A 23088-nucleotide genomic window follows, 5' to 3' on the forward strand; every position below is an offset into this window, starting at 1 on the left:
TTGCTATTCCCACCACTTGGAATGGTTTTACCATCTTCCTCCTCCGCTAGTGAAATCATTCCATAAACCCACCTGTCATACCATGTCTCATGAAACATAAGCTTTATTTTTACTTTTTCAGTCACCACAGGACTTCACACTTCTCAGCTTCCACCTGATATTGTAGTTCTGTACTTTCTCACCATATTCCTTAGGTTATAAAGCGCTGTGGGCAAGACCAGTGCCTTATCTGGGTTTATATCATTAACATGAATAAAGATCAGAATATGTGGTTAGGTGGTATTTATTGATGCAGTTAATGAATAGGAGGAGAAAATAGTTCTTCAAGCTTATGTTTTTGTCATTTCTAGAAAGGTTGGCTTTTATCACACACATCAGCTCCACGCCAGAGGATTTGTTGAAATTTGCTAAGTGAGTGTGCTGGACTTGCAGTCTCACCACCCTCCCCCTGTCTTGAGTATCTTACATGTGCTAATAGCAAACAGAGGACTACATTGTCCTTAATAAAAGTAGGCTCTTGAAACTCTTATTAAGGGAGTTCCAGTAACATAGTAGTTGTTCACAAAGTGGTTGTGGTTGAGTTGAAGAATGTCGTATTGAAGCCTGGGAAGAAATTGTGTGCCTGGTTTCTTAACTATTTAAATTCTCAAGGCTCTTTAAAAACCATTTAGTGATTCTGGAGGGAAGAGAAGGGATGTCTTTTCAAGTAAATTATCATTAAGAATGTATAACACCATCTAAACTTGAAATAACCTTCCATTCTCTTCCTTGAAGATTTAGTCTTCATGACCTCTTAATTGCTAAATCAATTAGCTTTTTCCCCTGCTGTCATGCCTCGGAATCTCAGCCTTCCTCTACAAGCATTACTGCCTTCCCCTCTTGGTCTGAACTGAAACTGCTTTCTCCTGAGGGACCCCCCTCCCTGCAGTCCTCTAAATGGGGTAACCCTTTCATTAGTTTCACATCCTACAGTCTTTTGGACTAGTGGTGGGATTGACAAAAGCTATGGTCACCTGTCCCATAGCCCCCCATGTCCTCACCTCCCCACATCCTCACCTCCCCAGCCCTCGTCTTTCTCAGAACAGCACTCCTGTATTTTTGAGAAAACCCTCCATTGCACTATTAGACTTGACACGAGGCTTAAGGTCTTCCTCCTCCCAGAGCCTGGGTGACTGATGTTTGTAAGGACAAATCCCTAGTAAATTTGTCAGTAATTTTGTCTCAGTGCTTGGACCACATCATCACTAGTGAATTTCTGCCCTTCTCAAGTTCATTTACTTCTTTGCCCACTCAGAAAGAAGACTGTCTTCTTTGCCCTTCACTATATCACCAGAATCTAAGTGTTCCATCCAACACAAGCTCTAACCATCTGGAGTAATCTGTGGACCTGTTTCCAACTCTCTCACTGTCTCCTAAACCCTACCAGCTTCTCCTTAAGTGTCTGCACTAGCTCCCTGATTAGTTTTCCTTCATTCATTCTGCTCTAATCCATTTTTTACCCAACATCCAGAGTGATATTCAAAGTATTAATTGAATCATGTGACTCCCCTACGTAAAATTGTTCAGTGACTTCCCATTCTACTCAGGACAATAGCCATTCTCTGCATCCTTGGAGGCTCTTCACCACCCCTGTCACTCTCCACTTAGTGCACTCTGACCTTCTGGCTTGGTTCTGCTTCATGGACTTTGCATTTGCTGTTCTACTACCTGGCTCACGAACCCCCTACTCCTATATGTGCAAGACATGTCCTTCATCCAGGTGTCAGCTCGTATCACCTCAGACCTCTGTGTACCTTTAGTTTCTTTTATCTGACTGTGTGTGTATGTGACAGCATTTATTGTCCTTGAAGATTGCTTATTAATCTGTTTTCCCTCTAGAACATAGGCTCTGGAGGAAAGAGATTTTCTCTCTCTTGTTCACTTTTGATTCCTTGGCACCCAGTAGTACCTGGTACATAGTAGTTTTGTTTTTTTTTTTAAAGATTTATTTATGCATACAAGAGCTGGGTACAGGCCAAAGGTGCGGAGGGTGAGAGAATTCACCAGAAACAGAGTGGGAAGCAGAACAGGCAGATCCACTGAAATACACTGCTGTGGGGAGCAGCGGGAGACACAGGAGAAGTCTGCTTCACCATGTGGGTTGCTCCCTGGCCAGCTGGGGATCGAACTCATGCTGCAGAGACTGCGGATAGCTTCATAGTGCGGTGCTTAACCCCTTGTGCCACCAGGGAGGCCCCCATAGTAGTTATTTAATACATATTTTCAACTAAATGAGTAATAAGCATTCTGTCTCAGTCTGGCCCTTTTATTTGCTATGTCTTTCATATAGTCTTTCCTTTTGTAGTTAATACCCATTCTTAACATCACACCCTCATTGCCATTCTCTGTCCTCATTCTGTCATAATTCCGTTGTACCTTGGCAGTCCAGTGTTCATACACTGACCCTTTGACATGTTTATGCTTGTATATCGAATCTCTTGCTAAGAAAACTGCTCGTCTGCTGGCCTTGTGGCCCCCAACCCATCAACTCCAGGCCGAAACTTAAGAGAGCAGGGGGATGCGGTTTTTCTTTTGTGTTGTATTTCCAGTCCTGTTAACACAGTGCTCTGTGCATTGAGGTACCCAGGAAATGCATGTCAGATCTCCCAGTTGTCATGTGACAATCTTCCCCCTTTTCCACTTGATGCTTTCCAGTGGTTATCTACTTCCATTTTTGCTGCACTTTCTTTATATATATATATATATATATATATATTTTTTTTTTTTTTTTTTTAATTTATACAAGCACTGGGTACAATCAGAAGTGCAAGAGGGTGAGAGAATTCACCAGAGCCAGAGCGGGGAACAGAACAGGCAGACTGACAAAATACGCTGCTGAGGGGAGCAGCGGGTGTCAGGAGAGGTCTGCGCACCATGTGGGACCCTCCTCCAGTGGCCGAGGAGTGGCCGGGGAGCAGCCGGGGATCAAACCTGCGCTGCAGAGGCTGCGGGCAGCTTCGCAACCCAGTGCTCAACTGCTGCGCCACTGAGGAGGCCCCTACTGCACTTTCTTATATGAAAGCATTCTCGTAGGTTCTCCATCTGGTCTCACTGCATAATCTGCTCCCAGATTATCCTTTCTTAGCTTCAACTCTCACTTTGTGAATGACCACACATTGGATCACATATTGGTTCTTTCTACCCCAGCCCCTCTCTCAGTTGCACTGCTCAGCTTCCTAAACTATTTGGGTTCCTATCCACCCTCAAGTGAAAGAAAACCGAACTGTTCACTCCCCTGCTGTGTGTACCCTTCGGGTAGGCGTTCCTGTTACTCACTGTCTGGCATCAGTCCATCACCCGGGTTCCTGGCCTTGTCATCCTCAGCATTTCTCTCTGTCACACATCCAGTGTGTCTCTGAGTCCTACTGATTTGACTGAAGAAATCTCAGGCCTGTTGTCATCCTAGCTTGGCATCTCCTTCCCTCAGCAACCTAATGTATTTCCTCTACTTTTATTGTACCGTTCTGAACCTTCCTCTATATCTGCAGAGAAAGATTGACTCCTGAGTACTCCTCAATAATGGACCACATTTCCATGTGTATGACTAGCCTGTACAGTTTTGCATCAGAGAACCATAACCTTTTATTTTGTTTTAAAATTTCCCTGCAGTTTGTTTCAAGCTTTTTAGCCTTTGTGTATCTACAAATGCTTTCCTAGACTTCCTCCTGTAAACAGAGCACGTTCCAAAGCTTCGTGCCAAAGAAGAATGACATAATTTCCAAAATGGGTGATTGCCTGCAATAGCATCAAGATTGGCCCAGCTCAGTCCCCATACTACTGACTAGCTCTTGCTTTTAGGGACCTGACATAGCATCATAACAGCCTCATGTGTTGTCCCCACCCTCACTTCATTGCCCTAAAGTTGGAGATGTCTGTTGGGTAAGATGCCCAGGCATAAGTTACATTTTAGAACCAAATGCTTTCTGAGCTGTAGTGTTCCCTGGAAATCAGCTGGAGATGGGACTGCCGATAGCTACTCACAGGTGGGCCTGTGGGATGGTTGCATAGGATTCTTTAGGTTCTAATTACATTTGGAATTAACTAGAATTTGTGACTGTCCACTCTGAATGAGATTATGGAAAAAGGCTTTAAAGCTTCATAATTTCCACTTACTGACCTCTATTAGGAGTCACTTGATTGGAGTGAATTACCTGTAGGCAAAGTCTTGCCACCATATCTTCTCAATCACCCAAAGTAGAAAGCAAATCTGGTTTGTAAAGCTCCTCGAAGCAGCAGTCATTGACATGCTGGACATTGACTGTTTGATCTGTGAAGTGGAGGGAGTGTTCTCTTCCATTTTAAAGATTAGAACTAAGGTCAGAGAGGCTAAGTAACTTAAGTCACAGCAGCTAGTGAAGAGTCGATGAGAGAGCATAGTTCTAATTCTGTGACTCCACAAAAGTGTTCTACCGTTGTAGGTAAATTTGATGTGTTTATAAGTTGTAAGTGCACTGAAAGATGTTGCTTTTTTAATCTCATTACACTGATCAGTTAAGTAACAGAGTTCATTCCCTTCTCCTATCTCTTCTCTCTGCTCCCTTAGAGCATATTCCTTCCACGTCACTGCAGATGGACAGATGCAGCCTGTCCCTTTCCCCCCTGATGCCCTCATTGGACCCGGAATCCCCCGACATGCTCGCCAGATCAACACCCTGAACCACGGGGAGGTGGTGTGCGCCGTGACCATCAGCAACCCCACGAGACACGTGTACACGGGGGGGAAGGGCTGCGTCAAGGTCTGGGACATCAGCCACCCCGGCAATAAGAGCCCCGTCTCTCAGCTCGACTGTCTGGTGAGTGATTATGGACGAACGGTCAGGGCTCAGACCTGTCTTTAGCAAATAGGATGGAGTGCTGAGAGACCTGAATACATGAGCTACACTTAATTAATCCCAAGTGGGCGGTTGTCCTCCGTGGTCTGTGGTCTTTCACTGGGAGATTTAGCCAGGAAGATTGAGTGTTGATGGGGAGGCGTGTCTTCTTTTAGTTCCTTGAGGCTGAGTTATCCAGTTCTTGTGGTGACACATGCATCAGTGCAGTTTTCACTGCCCCTGCCCAGTGCCTTGCTTTTTTGCCCAATAAAGGATTTTAAGAGGCCTGAGTGGCCATTGTGGACTCATAGAAGCCTAGGTGCCCCTAAACATCATAACCTGTCACTTAACTAAATACTTTGTGTGGCACACACGAGATACCCCCTTAGCTATTTCATGGACATTTGTCCTTGAGTTCTTTAGGAAATTTCAGTTTGATTTCCCTCCATAGACCAGCTCTAGTCTTTTGCTGCAGCATGATTCCTGCTCAGCTGAATGTAATGTACAAAAAGATTCCCATAACCACATAAGCCAGGAGAAAATTTTTTTTGTCTCCTAACACACCTTGGTCAAGTCTTTGCCTCCAGTTGATGCCTCCAGTTAATTGAACCCACGATGCCCTTTAGCCAGGTAACCACAGGTTCAGGTAAAGAAAAGAGAGTGCCAGGTTTCTCCAACCCCTGATACTTTTTCACCAGCTGGGTCTAGTGTACCAGATTCCCGGATGTGGCTTCTCTAGGACTGTGAGGGCTTCTGCATACGTGTGTGTGCGTAAATACTTAGGATAGAGAGAGAACCACTTCAGCGCATGCAGGTGAACCCAGGTGCAGATGACTCAGGCAGCTAGTGGATTTGGTGGTGGTGGGAGTGGGTCTAAGATCTTTGCGTTTTCATGCTAATTAAGATTAAATATCTCTGCACCAAATTTTGTAGATCAAGTTTAAGTACTTCCCTAATTTCATGTAATTTTCTAGCATTAATCCACTTTATCATTGTCATGAGTAAAAATGGCTCATTAAAACCAGGAGGGAACACAATACTTTTATGGATTTCTGCTCTCATGTTAATGCTGTTTTCCTTTCCTCATGAGTAATCTCTTGATGGGTTTTGTCTCTGCAGAACAGGGATAACTACATCCGTTCCTGCCGATTGCTCCCTGATGGTCGCACCCTCATTGTGGGAGGGGAAGCCAGTACTCTGTCCATCTGGGACCTGGCGGCTCCCACCCCACGCATCAAGGCGGAGCTAACGTCCTCGGCCCCCGCCTGCTACGCCCTGGCCATCAGCCCCGACTCCAAGGTCTGCTTCTCGTGCTGCAGCGACGGCAACATCGCCGTGTGGGACCTGCACAACCAGACGCTGGTGAGGTGGGTCAGCAGGGTCCCTGTCCAGGGTATGAGGAGCAGCCACTTTTACCATCCTGTGCCAGAACCGCGTGTGCATGTGTGTTTGTCTTCTTAGCTTAGCGTAAGAAATAACAATTATCTTATTAAAAATTGTTAAGATGCTAGAGGAAAATTATTAATGTAGAGTCTTGTCTGCACTATTTGAACTTTATCAAATAAAGGGTTTTTTTTTTTATTTTTATTTTTACTGTTTTAACATACTAATTGTCACCAGTTCAGGTTTTCAAAAACTGAGGTCAGTTTTGCATAATTAATGTATGTAAGGTTCCAAGAACTCATTAGACAGCTGTAATTTGCCATCTGTGCCTGTTACCAAGCACCATTGTCAGTAGAACCTGGTGAAGATTCACACTGCTTGCTGCTATTCTTGCTGCCATATGTACCTGACATGTTTGTTTCTTCAACAAATATTGAGCACCTATCATGGGCACAGGCATGCAGGTGCTGCTCGCTTTGAAGTGAACTCAGTTATCTCTAATCCTGCCATGAAGGAGGCCTAGACATAACTAAGATGCTTGTTTAGAAATGAGATCGGATCAGATTGGCATTGGTATCTGAAGTCCTGAAAGGAGTCCAGATATGAGCAACTGAAGGAGCAGGAAGCAAAAAGGTGTGATCGACTAAAGGAAGCAAGAAGGTTGTAATCAACCTAGCTACAAGTTAAGGGGAGTCTGTAAGAAGAGGCCTCTACAGTCCATCTGTAAGGTATTCTTAAGGACTGAGCTCTGTAGATTGACACCCCCCCCCCCCAAAAAAGTAACAGTCATCAAATTAAAATTGATGTTCCTGGGGCCTCCCCGGTGGCACAGTGGCTGAGCGCTGGGCTGCGAAGCTGCCTGCAGCCTCTGCAGCACCAGTTCGATCCCCAGCCGCCAGGTGAGGGTCCCACATGGCGCGCAGACCTCTCCTGCCGCCTGCTGCTCCCCTCAGCAGTGTATTTCGTCATTCTGCCTGCTCTGCTCTCCACTCTGGCTCTGGTGAATTCTCTCACCCTCCTACACTTCTGAGTGTACCTTAGTGCTTGTATAAATAAATAAATAAATCTCGATAAATAAATAAATAAAATTGATGTTCCTTTTGGGTAAAGCTTTTAGAGGAACTACTTTTAACTCCTTCTCTGCCAGTGTCTGTAAGTTCACCCTCAAAGAGTGATTTCTAGGGAGCTGAGCACACCACACCACTGCTTTTCATGTGCCTGGTTTGAGAGCAGGGCCTGGTTTGAGAGCGGGTCCTGGTTTGAGAGTAGGGCCTCATCCTTCGCCGCTGCCTTCAATCACAGTATTGCTCCCTGGGCCCACCCCAGAGCTGTGTAGCAGGGTAACTGTTCCTTATATCCCCTTAAATTCTCTTCTTCCTATCATAGTGATCAAATGGATCTCAGAATATATCTTGACTAGTTCATATCTGTGTAACTATGTATTTTTTTCTGTTTATTTCAATTGGGAATGTTTTATTTTTCCATTAGTTGAACAAATGTAAGAGGAATTTGAAAAGCCTAAGTGTTCACAAGTAAAGTGCAAGAAATTCAGCATCTCAGTTATACCTTAATCTCTCTGCTTATATACTTTATTACTTTGACTAATTAGAAAATATAATCAAACTAAAATGAAATCTGTAAATGAAATTGATCATTGAGGAATTCTAAATTGAGTTTAACTTAAAAACTAACTTTTCAAGGGCTCTCCATCCATTTTGACATTTTCAGGCAATTCCAGGGCCACACAGACGGGGCCAGCTGTATTGACATTTCTAATGATGGCACCAAGCTCTGGACAGGCGGCCTGGACAACACGGTCAGGTCCTGGGACCTGCGTGAAGGGCGGCAGCTGCAGCAACACGACTTCACCTCACAGGTATACGTGCCTGTCACATTGTAGGAGATGTGGTTTTGTGAAATGTATGATGTAATTAAGGGACAGTTTATTTACCATACAATTTTCTAGCATTATTCTACTTTGTCATTATTAGAAGTAGAAATGGTTCTTTAAAACCATGAGGGAAAGCGATACTTTTATGGGTTTCTGTATAAACATGTAATGACGTTGCTTTCATCTGATAACTGAAAAGTTCATTGTTTTCTGTCAGAATACAGTAGTGTGTACATATATATACACACACACAAATACACATATCTATATATATATATATAGAGAGAGAGAGAGGTTTATAAAACCTCATTTATTATAAGCTTTGAACGGGTTTTTATCTCAAAAATTGCATAATTAATTGCTATAGTATGGTGATGTCTCTTTACTATAGGATCACCCATTTGACTTTGGTTTCTTCCTGTAAAATGCGAATTATCTTGCTCTCCTTCACAATTTTAGTAGTATCCCTGAAATAGGCATTCCATCCCAGTTAAAGGAAGTGTGGTCTCTGTAACCATCATCACTGTCGCTTGTTTTAATTCTAGATCTTTTCTCTGGGCTACTGCCCTACTGGAGAGTGGCTTGCAGTGGGAATGGAGAATAGCAATGTGGAAGTGCTACATGTCACCAAGCCAGACAAATACCAGCTACATCTTCATGAGAGTTGTGTGCTCTCACTCAAGTTTGCCCATTGTGGTGAGCAAACCCCTCTTAACAGTTTCTGTCAACCAGAGTCATTCCTTCTGCCCTCCTGCTGATAGTGCATTTTCAGTCCAGTCGTTTAGTTCATTAATGTGTTCTTCATAATTACATTAATTCCTTATACTTGCCTGTTTCCCTAATGCCTTGTAATTTTCTGGCATTAACCCCTTTATTCTTGTCATAGCTATAAATGATTCATTGCATCTAGGGCAGAGGGCTTTTCTTCCCAAGTAAAAAGAGAGTTTTGTTTTTGTAAATTTAGTTGAGTTTTTTGTGAATAGTTTGATGCTTTTTACACAAATCTTGGATGTCTGACAGTAACATGATCATTACATTTCTTGAATCCTCTTCCTCTAGGCAAGTGGTTTGTAAGCACTGGAAAGGACAACCTTCTGAATGCCTGGAGAACACCTTACGGGGCCAGTATATTCCAGGTAACACTTCATTGTTTAGCTACCTCTTCCCATGTGCTCACAGCTTGGCCAGTTAGCTAGCACACTCTCTTTGTGCATTCCTTCAGATTAATTAATAAGTGACTTCAAAGGTAGGAGCTATGTTATCACTGTTGCACAAAGAAAACTATGCCGCAGGAAGGCTAGGGTGACAGCTACATGCCGTATAGCTGAAGTGCACTCCTGTCTTCTGAGCTCAGAGTCAGGACTCCATGCCTGTGTCTCTGTCAGCCAGCTCTTATGCTACAATCACTTTTTTACATGCTAGAGTAGAGGTTCCATGTCTTCTATGGGTTTTAATTTTTTTACATTTAAAGTTTGAACATTTTGCTTGAATATTCTTTTTTTTTTTTTTTCCCAAAAAAAGGGTGTTATGGAAAAGTTAGTAATTTGTGATTGATTTTATAAACTTTTATTCTTCTTTGGACTCCGTGGAACTTGGTATAGTTTTGTGAAATTTGTAGGAAGACCAAATTATAGGCATGATACATAGAGACATACACAATTTCTCACCTCTCTCTGAGAATGTCATAGGCAAGTTAAGGAAGAATTCTCTTTTTTGTGCTCTGTATTTTAGGGTGTTGTTTCTTTAGGAACGGATATCAGATTTGAAGTTTTTTGACAAAGTTTTAAGCGGTCATAAAATGAATTAAGCCAATTGAATCCCAAGGATACATATATTGAGTGAAAATACTATGCACGATAAATCAGTAGAACAAAAGTAAATACTTCTTGCTTACATGAAGCTTATATAATGTAATAGTTTTTGGGTTTTGGTTTGTGGTTTTTTGTTTGTTTGTTTTGTTTTGTTTTTGGTATTGTTGATCTCAGCCTTTTTGAGGTTATCCCAACAAGCATTTAAAAAAATAGATGAAATAAACATACTGGAATATATCGGTCTGTGTGTGTGTTTGTGCACATGCACGCGTGCGTGTGTGCACACGCATGCACGTGCTAATAGTAGGTTTTGAAGTAAAATTTATTTACCAAAGGTTGCAATTCACAAAACTTGGGAAATATTGTTGTAGTGGGTTAGCATGTGCTTGTCAAACATTTAAGTGTTTAGAAGACCAGGATAAAATCCTGTAGGCCTGGTTGGCTTGTTTGTTTAGCACTTTCATTTCAAAAGTGACATTCAACCCTTGTGGTTAGTGTAGTTGAACATGGTATCTGGAACACTAACTCTGGTATATACTTTATCTTTTGAACTTCCCACTTGCAAGTCTCTATTCTGCTTCTACAAAGGGGAAGTAGGCTTTATATTGGAAATGTTTTTACATTCCCTATCTCAAAATATGTAGTCTTTGCAATGCCACTTCCCATGTATTTCCTCACATGAACTCTGTGGCAACCCTCTGAGGTGGCAGACAGGTAAGATGTTTACTTACTTTAGTGAGGAAATAGGCTCACACAGGTTAAGTGAAGCATCTGGTGTTCCACAGTTCAACCTAAATCGAAACCCTCTGTCTGAAGTTGAGTTTTTCATGCTGATCCTACTCTTCAAGAGAATAGTTTGGCATATGGTGTGTCATCCCCAAAGATGCTCTTACGCTGACTTTGCTGACCACAAGGCAAGAGCCTCTAGGCGGACCTGGCGAGGTGTTCCCAAGAATGTGTCCAACTCAACCATTTTAAGGAGGCACCGCGACTGCCTTTCTTCCCTTTCAGCTTCTGTTTAGTCAGCAGAACACGTTATACTTATTTTTGCTCCAATTCCTCCAGTCCTGCTTGTCAGTATTCATGATTTTCCTTTGGTATTTAACATTTCTGTTTATGTTTCCTTCCTAGTCCAAAGAATCCTCATCGGTGCTTAGCTGTGACATCTCTGTGGATGACAAATACATTGTCACCGGCTCTGGGGATAAGAAGGCCACGGTTTATGAAGTCATTTATTAAGGACAAATCTTCATACAAACTAGACTCCTTCTCATTATAGCACTTTGTTCTATCACCCTTCCTCCCCCCCCATCTAAAACCAAGGATTTCAAATACTCATTGCAGTTGTGGAGTTGAATTCCCTCCCTCACCCCCACTTCCTCCTTGCTATTGAATTGTGAATACTCGTTAAGAACCTGTGATACCAAATCTTCAGCTATCTACTTGGAAGAACATGGAATAACCATACTTAACAGTGAATGGAATCTTTAATTATGTATTATATCTGTAATATATTTATTTTGTTTAAAGAAGGCTTTCTAACAACGACTGACTAAATAAAGCTGTCTGCTTCTGCATCGTTAATGAAGATGCGTTGTATTTGATATCACCCCCCTTTTTTTGGCAAAGGAGGGGAAAGGAAGGTTTAAAATAATTGATTTAAAATGTCACTAAATGTAGACTAATGACTGTATAGAGATGTGAAATGTATAATTACATATGAAGCAATATGTTGCTGTGCAGTTAGATTTTTTTGGTTTTCTTTTCTACTTATTTTAAAAGATGTTTGGAAATTTGAACAATTAGACCATATGACAGGCCAAGTCATAATTCATTTGAGTCTATTTGGACAACTTTAACCAATATATCTATAGCTTTAGATTATATTTGATAAAAGTAAGTGGACTTTTCCTTTTTTTGACTTGTTAACAAGTGTCTTTGTAATATGTTTTTAATTCCTTTTTTTATTGTATTATAGACAGATGAACAAATTAAATTTGGCCTCAAAGAGAGAACTTAATCCCTCCTGGATATTTTTGCCACGTTTCTTTGCAAAGGGAGATGTGTATCTTTGGGCAGTTTTGTCTTTACCAGAAATTATGGGCTGTTTTTTGGCATGTTCTTTGGCAACTGCACTGATTCCAGGGAGATTTCCTCCCACTGTGCAAGTCTAGTCTTTTACAAACAAGGACAGCAGAGGAGGACTCGCAAGGACCTCTCTGGAAACCAGAAAGAATGGACTCTCACCTGGGATGAGGACTTGCTTTCTTTACCTCCAGTTCTTTCCATGTCTTAGTTGGATGTCCCTGAAATGGACACAGGCTGTGCCATTGTGCCAGAATCATTGTGTTATCTTTTATGTTGTTGTTGCTGTTGTTAAACTATGATCTGTGACTCCTTTTTTTATTGTTATTTTTTGTTTGAATGCTTTAAAAAAATCTTTTAAGTCTGTGGATCTGCTGATGTACAGTGCCTTTGCTGCTATGGATCAAAATCAAGAGAACCGTGTAGATAAACTTTATTGTATAAGTAGAAAATTACTTAATTTCTTACTAGAAATGGATGGATGCTGCAAGTTGAAATGGACTGTCCGTTGACGTTCCTAATGTGGTAGCAGAAAAAATGGTGTCTTAAGTGCTTAGTGTTTGATGTCATTAACAGTTTCGTAAAACTCTACAGTGTAGAAAGATTTTGATACTAAACTGTGCATTGTACATAGTTCTGATGCATTGTATTGACCACCAGTACTTCTATAATGGTAGATTGTTTGTGCATTCAGACTTTTAAGCATTAAACATAAATAACTTCTAGTAGGCTTATTTCTAATTCTTTGTTTTGCTGGGTTTTTTTATCTTTGACTATCTGCTCCTGCATATTAATAATTAAACCTTTTTAATTTTCCTCAAGGGAAATTGTGTTAAAGTTAAATATTGATTTTTTTTTCCATTTTTCATTGTTAATATAGTTCTGCTTTCCTGAGCACTGGAAGAGGGAGCAGAAGGTATCAGTGATAGGTTGCTACCAAATATTCATTGAATACCTTCTTGATTTGTAAAAATACTGTCTAATGAAAAACCATGTCACCAAAAGCCTTGAAACTGAAACTGTGCTGTTTAATATGGTCACCAATAGCCACTTTTGGTTATTTAAATTTAACTTAATTGCCTTAATTAAAAAATTAAAATATAATTTAATGTGGCTAATGACTACCATATTGGACTGTGCACACTTACGGGGTATTTCCATTATCACAGGAAGTTCTGTGGGGCCAACCCTGCCATTTGGGTTTGAGAAACATTTCATATGTACCTGGGACTGCCCCCCATTGAGGTGTGAAGTTTCAGCCTAAGAAGGAACTTTGAGAAATCTGAACTGGGTGGGATCAGGAAGCTGGCAATTGAAGGCTCCACTGGATGGAAGGCTGGGGCCTGCGAGTGTGCCTCTGTGCCTCGTCACCTATGAGAGGGTTGACTCTTCAGGTACTGAGAGTTGAGTAGTGTTAACAGGTGGGGTTGCAAACCACTCCAATGGGAGTGCTATGGGTGCTACTGCATTTTAAAAGAATATTTTAAAAGTATTCTCAGTTATTTTCTGTGTATCCTTATGAACATTTATCGGGGGCGGGGGGCGAGATAGGTAAGTCTTCCTTATGAAGGCTCCCATGTTGTCTAAAACTTCACATACATTTGTATGCATTCCTCCTGTTAGTATGCCTTATGTCTGTTTAATTCTCTGACCCAACAACAACAAAAAAAAGTAAAGGTGAAATATTGTTCCTAAAGATAAACTGATAAATTTGACTATATGAAAATTGAAAACTTTCACAAAAGACACCACAGGCAGTGTGAAAAAAACAAAAATGCAAGTGGAGAATATATTTGCAACACATATAATCACAAGGAACTGAAATAAAAATGGCAAACGTTACAAACAACTTATAGGAGAAGAAATTTGAGGCCAGTGATACACATTAAAAGACATTCAATCTTACCAGAGAGCATTAGGATGAAAATTAAAGCAAGATACCATTTTTACATCCATCAAGCTCTTTGAAATTTATTTTTATTTTTGGACAACTTTTAATATTTTCCTTAGAGGCAAGTGCCAGAGATAATTCACAGTTTGAACCAAAACTACTAATTTTTTCCAGAAATACTGTGAGACCATCCTTGCCCTCATCAAGCACCAACTGAGCTCAAATTGCCATTATACACATACTAATTCTGAATGTCACCTTTTGAAGTGAGCATTTCCACCTTTTTCTTTTTTAAAAAAAAGATTATTTATGCGTATAAGAGCTGGGGTACAGGCCAGAGATGCGGGGGGGGCGGGGAGGTGGGAGGATCCACCAGAGACAGAATGGGGAATAGAACAGGCAGACTAACCGAAATACACTGCTGAGGGGAGCAGCGGGTGAGACAGGAGAGGTCTGCCTTGCCATGTGGGTTTCTCCCTGGCCAGCTAGGGATCGAACGCGTGCTGCAGAAGATGCGGATTGCTTCATAGTGCGGTGCCTAACCCGTGCGCCACCAGGGAGGCCAACCTTTTTATTTTCTTTTTCCCTACCACCATCCCTTATTTCCCTTTGTCTGTTCCTCAGAGCCTTCACAGTATTATCAATGTCCACTAGTTTCTGTTAAGTATTTTATCAAATTGTTTGCTTTGTAAACCGTATGTCCAGTTTCTGTTTTGTCATTCTGCCTTGCTTTATTAACATAATTCCTTGAGCTCTTCCCATTTTACTGTGAATGGTAACATTTCATCTTCTTTATGGATGCGTAGTATTCCACTGTGTGATTTTACTACATCCTGATCCAATCATCTATCGATGGATATTCAGGCAGCTTCCATCTCCTAGCTATTATAAATAGTCCAGTATCAAATTTCTTAAGGCATTATAGCAATTTGGAGTGAAAGAATCATTTTGACACAGAGTATGATGCTTACTTGTGTCTACATGTCCAGAAGGAGAAAGTGCCAACCTCAAAGAGCTCCCATTTGGCCCTTGGTAGTCAAGAGCCTTTACTTTTAGATGCCCTTTACTTTTTAGAGAAACCCAAAACAACAGTTGTACCCAATTAAAAATCAAGGTGAATCCTTAAATAGACCTTTTAAAGTAAACGGACATCTGTTCCTCTCATTGCCAAGCTTTTCTCAGGTTTTTAACCTGGTAAGGTATCTTTGGTGTCAATCTCAGGCCTGGATTGATTTGCACAGAGTTCTTGTTGATGAAATTGTAACTTAAAAAGTAATTGTTTAAACATGGCTCTTGGACTTACCACAGTTTGTGCACCAGTTTGGTCTTGCAGCATCTGAAAAGCAAAGAAAGGAATCACTCTAATCTATGGAAAACCTAGTTCCAATGAGAGAACAGAGTGGCTTAGGACTGCAAGTCTGACTTCAGCACAACTTCCAAGAAATGGAAGATGGACGGAAACCCAGATTGAAGAATGCATCAAGACTTTGTGAAGACTGGCAGATGAAGTGTAAAGTGACAGACTTCCAAAATCTTTATATCTCATTTGCTGGCCACTGCTTTGCAGCATTTCCATGGCCATTGAAATGCTGAAGACTGGCTTTGTCCTGGAATGGAATACATCATATCTCAACTGCAGCCCTGCAATACATATGAGTGGTTGGGATTACACAGCCATGGGCTATCCAGAAATTCAACTTCAAGCCATGTTATCATCACAAAATTCTGGGACCCTGCTGCCAAGAGCAGTTAACATTGATGTCCCACCATCAGAGGTTACGTTCTGGATGGAGATTCAGTGCACATGTGAGAGATGTGAGCAACTAGATACCCTCATCATCAGTGACACCCACTACTTTTTTGCACCTTCAGATCTGGACATTATTACACCAGCTCTGTATAACATGAAAAAAATTATCCAGCTTAGGGTATTTGTCAGGTTTTTTTAGCAGTTGTATTGGAATTAGCATTAAATTAAGTGTTAAAAATTACAGAGATTATAAAGACAAGAAAATTATTGAATATTCTTGGATGCTCTTTCTTGTAGCTACCCAGCTCCTGGGAGAGCTGCAGAGTGACTCACTGGTGCACCCGCCATGACTCACAACCACCCCGTTCTTTTGAACCAGTTGCATTTATTTGCCTTTCAGTCGGAACTGACCATGGATGGAAAGGGCTTATTTTTGATAAGTGAGCACATCAGAAAACCTCTCACGTATTAAAACAGTTTAGCAGCCATGCGATCATAATGGTAGGAACTCTTTCCTTATACACTGCTATTTTTTATTTAGTTGTTTAGGTTTTGGCAGCAAGTGAAACTCTCAGGTCCCAGTTGGAATTAGCAGAGGAGCCTGGCCCTGGTTTCCCTCTCTCCTGGGAAGGAAACGCTCGAGTGGGATCTAGGTCTCTGGCCTGCAGGGAAAGAGAAACCCCACAGGGCTGCCTTTAGTTCAGAAGAAAACCACAAGCTCATGTGTTTTCACAAAAGTTGTCCCTTTTGATCTCACAGCCAATCCAGATGGCTAGATGCTGGAATACTGGATTTACACAAAACAAAGGATCAGAGGAGAAAAGTGATTTACCCAAACAAACTCCCTGTCTCCCACGGAAGACAGCCAACCTCCACCCCAAGGCTCAGGACTTGCCATTGGAATTCTGTGCCTCCGGCCAAACGTGCCAGATTGGAAGAAAAACAGAAAGGGGGACATTCTCCCTTTGTTGCACTTCGGTCCTGTTTCACACACGCTAACTTGCTTGACATGTGAGCTACAGAGAGCCTCTTGAAACCTTAATCACAAATTGTCATTCGAGTCCCCGTGGTGTGTACCTACCATGGGCGAAATGCGGCCAAGTACCCACTCGAGCATGTCGACCTCCCCAGACCTGACCCTCTGGCCACCTTCTCCCTCAGGCATGCGTCACCCCAACAGAGTTGACATTGTGGCCTGATGATGAGAAAACCCAGAACCAACACGTTTTATGAAATTTTGGAAGAAAACTTAAGCTCACATAAATGTCAGGCTTTATTTATTTTGGGGCCGGCAAAAGAAACACACTGCAAGGCACTTGAAAGATATCTGGGTTTTGAGAGTTTAAGCAATAAATTTTTTTTTTTTAAAGTAAACCTAATGCTAAAACAATTAGTATACTTTCCAACATGTTTTTTTTTTTTTATAAATTTTATTGTTATATTCCCCATACAATTGCAGCCCCCCATTCTGACCCCAATCCCTCCCCTCCCGCCCCCGCCCCCCTAAAAGTGTCTCTGGTTCATAGTTTTTTGTTGATTTTGATTTTCACTTTCTTATAGTTATTCATTTTCCTGGTCCCTTATTTAAGTTTTCTAGATTCCTGCTATGAGTGAGACCATCCGGTATTTTTCTTTTTCTTTTTGGCTTATTTCGCTGAGCATGATCCCTTCCAGCGCCATCCATGTTGCTGCAAACTGCATGTGTTTATCTTTTTTGAATGCTGAGTAATAGTCCATGGTGTATATGTACCACATCTTCTTGATCCAGTCATCTATTTTTGGGCATTTGGGTTGTTTCCAAAGCTTAGCTATTGTAAACAGTGCTGCTATAAACATAGGGGTGCAGGTGTTCTTTGGAATTGATGTTTCTGTGTCCTTTGGGTAAATACCTAGGAGTGGAATTGCTGGGTCATATGGAAGCTCTATGTTTAGTAGGTCCAGAAATCTCCACACAGCTTTCCACAGTGGTTGGACCAGTTTGCACTCCCACCAACAGTGCAGAAGAGTTCCTTTTTCTCCACACCCTCGCCAACATTTGTTGTTGCTAGTTTTTTTAATATGTGCCATTCTCACTGGTGTAAGATGGTATCTCATGGTAGTTTTGATTTGCATTTCCCTGATGACAAGTGATGTTGAACATTTTTTCATATGCCTGTTGGCCATTTGCATTTCCTCTTCAGAGAAGTTTCTTTTAAGCTCTTCTGCCCATTTTTTGACTGGATTATTTTCTTTGTTGTTGTTGAGTCTCATCAGCTCTTTGCAGATTTTTGTGATCAGTCCTTTATCATTAGTGTTGGGTGCAAAAATGTTCTCCCAGTTGGTGGGGTTTCTCTTTGTTTTTGTTATTGTCTCTTTTGCTGTGCAAAAGCTCTTTAATTTGATATAGTCCCAGCTGTTTATCTTTGCCTTCACTATCACTGCTTTGGGTGATGTGTCTGTAAAGATGTCTTTGATGTGCAAATCACGTAGTGTTTCGCCTATATTTCCTTCTATATATTTTATGGTTTCAGGTCTTATGTCTAGTTCTTTAATCCATTTTGAGTTGATTTTTGTGTATGGTGTGAGGTGGTGGTCAAGCTTCATTCTTTTGCATGTAGCGACCCAGTTTTCCCAGCACCATTTATTGAACAAACTTTCTTTGCTCCAATGCATAGTCTTTGCTCCTTTGTCAAAGATTAGTTGACCATAAATCTGTGGGTTTATTTCTGGATTTTCTATTCGATTCCATTGGTCTGTATGTCTGTTCTTGTTCCAATACCATGCAGTTTTGATGATTATGGCTTTGTAGTAGAGTTTGAAGTCTGGGAGTCTGATGCCTCCATTCCCTTCTTTTTTTTTCAGGAGAGCTTTGGCTATTCGGGGTTTTTTGTGATTCTATATGAATTTCATCAATAATTGTTCTATTTCTTTGAAGAATGACATTGAAATTTTGATTGGAATAGCATTGAATCGGTATATTGCTTTTGGTAGGATGGCCATTTTAATAATGTTTATTCTTCCAATTCATGAGCAGGGGATGTCTCTCCATTTCTTTGTGTCTTCTTCTATTTCTTTTAACAGTGTTTTATAGTTTTCTTTGTATAGGTCCTTTACCTCTTTTGTTAGATTTATTCCCAAATATTTGATTTTTTTTGTTTCAATAACAAAAGGGATGGTCTTTTTGATTTCTTCTTCTTCAGATTTATTGTTTGTGTATAGGAAGGCTACTGACTTTTGCGTGTTGATTTTGTATCCTGCCACTTTACTGAACTGATTGATGAGTTGAATTAGCTTTTCTGTGGAGTTTTTGGGGTTCTCTATGTATAATATCATATCGTCTGCAAATAGAGATAGTTTGACTTCTTCTTTTCCTATTTGGATTCCTTGGATGTCTTTCTCTTGTCTTATTGCCCTGGCTAGGACTTCCAGTATTATATTGAAAAGCAATGGTGAGAGTGGACATCCTTGTCTTGTTGACAAAGGAAAAAAGGGAGAAAGCACAAATAAACAGGATCATCAATGAAAGAGGAGAAATCACAACGGACACAGCAGAAATCAAAAGAATAATCAGTAACTACTATGAACAGTTATATGGAAACAAGTTTAACAATCTAGAGGAGATGGACAAATTCCTACAACTCTACAATCACCCAAAGCTAGATAAAGAAGAAATAGAACACCTAAACAGACCAATTACAATTAGCGAAATTGAAATGGTAATCAAAAACCTCCCCAAAAACAAAAGCCCAGGACCTGATGGATTTACAAATGAATTCTACCAAACATTCAGAGACGAATCAGTGCCTATCCTTCACAAACTCTTCCAAAAAATTGAGAAGGAAGGGACAATACCAAACACGTTCTATGAAGCCAACATTACACTAATACCAAAACCGAACAAGGACAACACAAAAAAGGAAAACTACAGGCCAATCTCCCTCATGAACACTGATGCAAAAATCCTCAATAAAATTTTAGCTATCAGAATCCAACAATGTATCCATAAGATAATTCACCACGACCAAGTTGGATTCATTCCAGGGGCACAAGGATGGTTTAACATCCGAAAATCAATCAACGTTATCCAACACATCAACAAAAAGAAATATAAAAACCATATGATAATATCAATAGATGCTGAGAAAGCTTTCGACAAAGTGCAACACCCATTCATGATAAAAGCCCTTGAAATTCTTGGGATACAAGGAACATACCTCAACATCATAAAGGCCATCTATGACAAGCCAACAGCCAGTATCATTCTCAATGGTGAAAAGCTGTAAGCAATAAATTTTTGACCTGTTTATATGGAGTCCAAACTAATGCCCAAATGGTTTCCAGTGGCCTAGCATTCCTCACTAGACCTAAGTAGCTGTTAGCCGTTTCTTTCTTTGCCTAGATGTCTCCACATCCTCTTCTAGAAGCAACTACCAAAGGTGGTGCCCTGACCCTATCATAGGACATGTGACAGGAAGGATCAGCTGAGCTAGAAATCTTTGTTCCTCTAAGAAGTTGGGAAGTAGCAGAATGAGTTCGTAGTGATGCAGAGAAGGCTGCAGCCCTTGGGATCCTGGGGCTCTGGCAACAGAAGCTGTCAGGTGGGACATGAGCACTTCTTCCTGCAGGGCCAGGGACACAGGGACAGGAAGGGACACAGGTAGGAATCACCACAGGGATGGAGTGAGGCCCCCAGACCACCATGCCTCAGCAGAGCAGTATCCCTTAAGACAACTAACCATGTTTTTTAAAGATTTAATTATTTATGCATACAAGAACTGGGGTGTAGGCCAGAGGTGTGGAGGCGGTGAGAGGATTCACCAGAGACAGAGTGGGGAGCAGAATAAGCAGATCTACTGAAATAGAGCAGCAGCGGGTGAGCAGCGGGTGAGGCAAGAGGTCTGCTGCGCCATGTGGGTAGCTCCCTGGCAAGCTGAGGATTGAACTCCTGTTGCAGTGGCTGTGGATAGCTTCACAGTGCTGTGCTTAACCCCTTGCACCACCAGGGAGACCCCCCAAACTTAAAAAGTTTTGGATAGAAAGATGTTCAAATGCATTGAACATTTCTCTGCTTTAATTCCTTTTAATTGATGCTATAAACTTTCCTAAGGGCAAAAAGTTGAAGTAATAATTATTTTGCTGTGCCATATGTAACAACTATGCTTTTGTTAACATTTTTATTAGTGATGACAGGCAAATGAAATTCATCTCTTACTATATGTCACGCACAATACCAAATGCTTTACTCACATGATCTTAAATTTTTTCTCATAACAACCCTGTGAAGTACAAGTATGAATCTTCAAAACTTATTTGAAATCCTTGGACCCACATGTATTTGGGAATCCAGGTAAGTTTTGGATTTAAACTTACATCCCACCTAGCAGTTCACCCAAATAAATTTTTCCTGCGGTAAAGTGTGTATTTCATATCAAGTAAGTAAGTGATGACTATAAACATCTACTGTTCAGTGAAGGTCAGTTTTGCCCCAAATGCATCATGAAAAAAAAAAAAAATACCTGATATTCTTTGAGTTTTTCATCTTAGAATTGAAAATAAGGAATTTGTGGATTTGTGTTCTTGCTATCCCCATTTTACAGATGAGAAATTAGATACGTAGAGATCAAGTGACTTGACACACACTTTGATGCCCAAGTCAATGTCCTTTACCTCTCCCCACTGTTAGCATGTCCTTGTATGGATGAGGTTGCCTAGAGTATTCCTTTGGCTTCCAACCCTATGTTGTTCATGCCTCACTTCCATGTACTATTCCTATGTGCTTTCCATGTCCCTTTCTCAATCATTTACTGAAAACAATTTTTTATTATGCTCAAGCAAAGTTCCATACTTTCTTAAAACAACAACGACAAAAAAACATAGAACCTAGGCTTTGCTACAATGTCCTCAGCTTTGAGCAGCTTGCTTCTTCTTGGTTTGCTGTTATTTTCTATGTGACTAAAAGTCTGATCTTTAGGCTAGAGATATTATTAAAAATAATATACTTCAGGGTTTCCCTAGTGGCACACGGGATTAAGACACAACCTATGAAGCTATCCACAGCCACTGCAGCACGAGTTTGATCCCTGGCCAGGGAGCAACACACATGGTGCAGCAGACCTCTCCTGACTCGCCCGCTGCTCCCCTCAGCAGTGTATTTGAGTCAGTCTGCCTGTTCTGTTCCTCACTCTTGTCTCTGGTGAATCCTCTCACCACCCCCACCCCGCACCTCTGGCCTGTACCTCCGTTCTTGTATGCATAAATAAATATATCTTTTAAAAACAATAATATACTTTAATGATGGCAAAAAAAGAAGACAGCAAAAATAGCTTTCAAATTTTGTCATAGGAAATGTTCTTGACCTTGTTTATTTTTTTCTTTTGAACTTGAAATGTGGGTAACTCTTTTTCTTTTTTTAGTCTTTTAATTAAATGGTATGTTTTGTTTTGGTCCCTTTGTTTTTGGAAAACACTTTGTAACCTATGAGATAGTCTTGTATGAAAGATGGGTCTTCCAGGCAGATTTACTTTGATTGGTATATTTTGATTCTTGAGCTCATAAAGGGTCAAGTGTGGTGGCTAAAAAGGAATTGTTTACAGTTACGTTCAAATTGTATTGAGATCACAGGAGATGCTGCTTCATAGGATAGACAGAAAGCTAAGGCAAAGAACACAGGTTGCTTGAAATTCTGGAAGCTACTGTTGTGGGTCTACAAAGGCATTTTGATCTATTGCTCTAATCTGAGGATAGTTTGATTATGTACTCTGAGTGCTTAATGTCACACACCAGTATTAAAAAGGTTGATTCTCTCTACGACTAAGAGGAGAACTCTTAGGGAATTTGGAGAGTTGACTTTATAGAGTTTTAATTAATATCTCATCACAGAACTTGGACCAGTGAAGTTACTATCTAAATTGTTTTCCTGTGAAAAACAAGGCTGCAGAGCCAGTGTAGGGAAGCATCGCATTGTTTAGACAAGTACATAATTGGTTCCCTGGAGGAGAACTGGGCAGCTTGTTGTGTTTTAAGCATTTAAAGGGTCATCTTTTAGGGATGTTGCAAAACTGTAATCCTGTTCATCTGCGGTTTCGGAGAAATCTTTCCTGAAATCTCCAACAATCCAGGGAGATTATCACTATGTCCAACACTGAACACTGATACGGTGTTCACTTCACCATCTCTTTGAAGATAACGATTATATACGGTGCTAGTGGCTGGCACAGCAGGCAGTAACAAATGTTAGTTCTTCCCCTGAGTCACCCAACTCCCTCACACTGCTAGATAAGACAGTATTTTCAGTGGATCTTTGCTCTTGGGACTATTATTTAACTAACACATGAACAGAAGTCACCATGTAAAATGTGGCATTAATCGAACAGGTTGACAACTATGTTGAAAAAGAAAAATTAGCACAACTTCTTACAGTGCAGATGGGGGAAAACATTTTTTAAAAG

At 40.8% G+C, this 23088-nt stretch overlaps 1 protein-coding gene across 12 annotated transcripts in view; it reads left to right on the forward strand.

Moving 5' to 3' along the window:
• Positions 1-11174, forward strand: part of LOC311174500 (transducin-like enhancer protein 4) — a gene marked incomplete at both ends in the record, with an annotated part of 130982 nt that extends 119808 nt beyond the window's left edge. For all 12 annotated transcript variants that reach the window (XM_084238941.1, XM_084238945.1, XM_084238946.1 and 9 more), the window contains 6 exons: positions 4583-4832; positions 5970-6217; positions 7962-8109; positions 8670-8820; positions 9184-9260; positions 11067-11174. In XM_084238941.1, the coding sequence (XP_084095067.1) occupies positions 4583-4832; positions 5970-6217; positions 7962-8109; positions 8670-8820; positions 9184-9260; positions 11067-11174 (982 nt within the window). The remainder of the gene's footprint in view (positions 1-4582; positions 4833-5969; positions 6218-7961; positions 8110-8669; positions 8821-9183; positions 9261-11066) is intronic.
• Between the last annotated feature and the right edge of the window lie 11914 nt (positions 11175-23088).

Source organism: Talpa europaea, assembly GCF_964194135.1.
Source record: "Talpa europaea genome assembly, chromosome: 7".
In the NCBI taxonomy this organism is placed as follows: domain Eukaryota; kingdom Metazoa; phylum Chordata; class Mammalia; order Eulipotyphla; family Talpidae; genus Talpa; species Talpa europaea.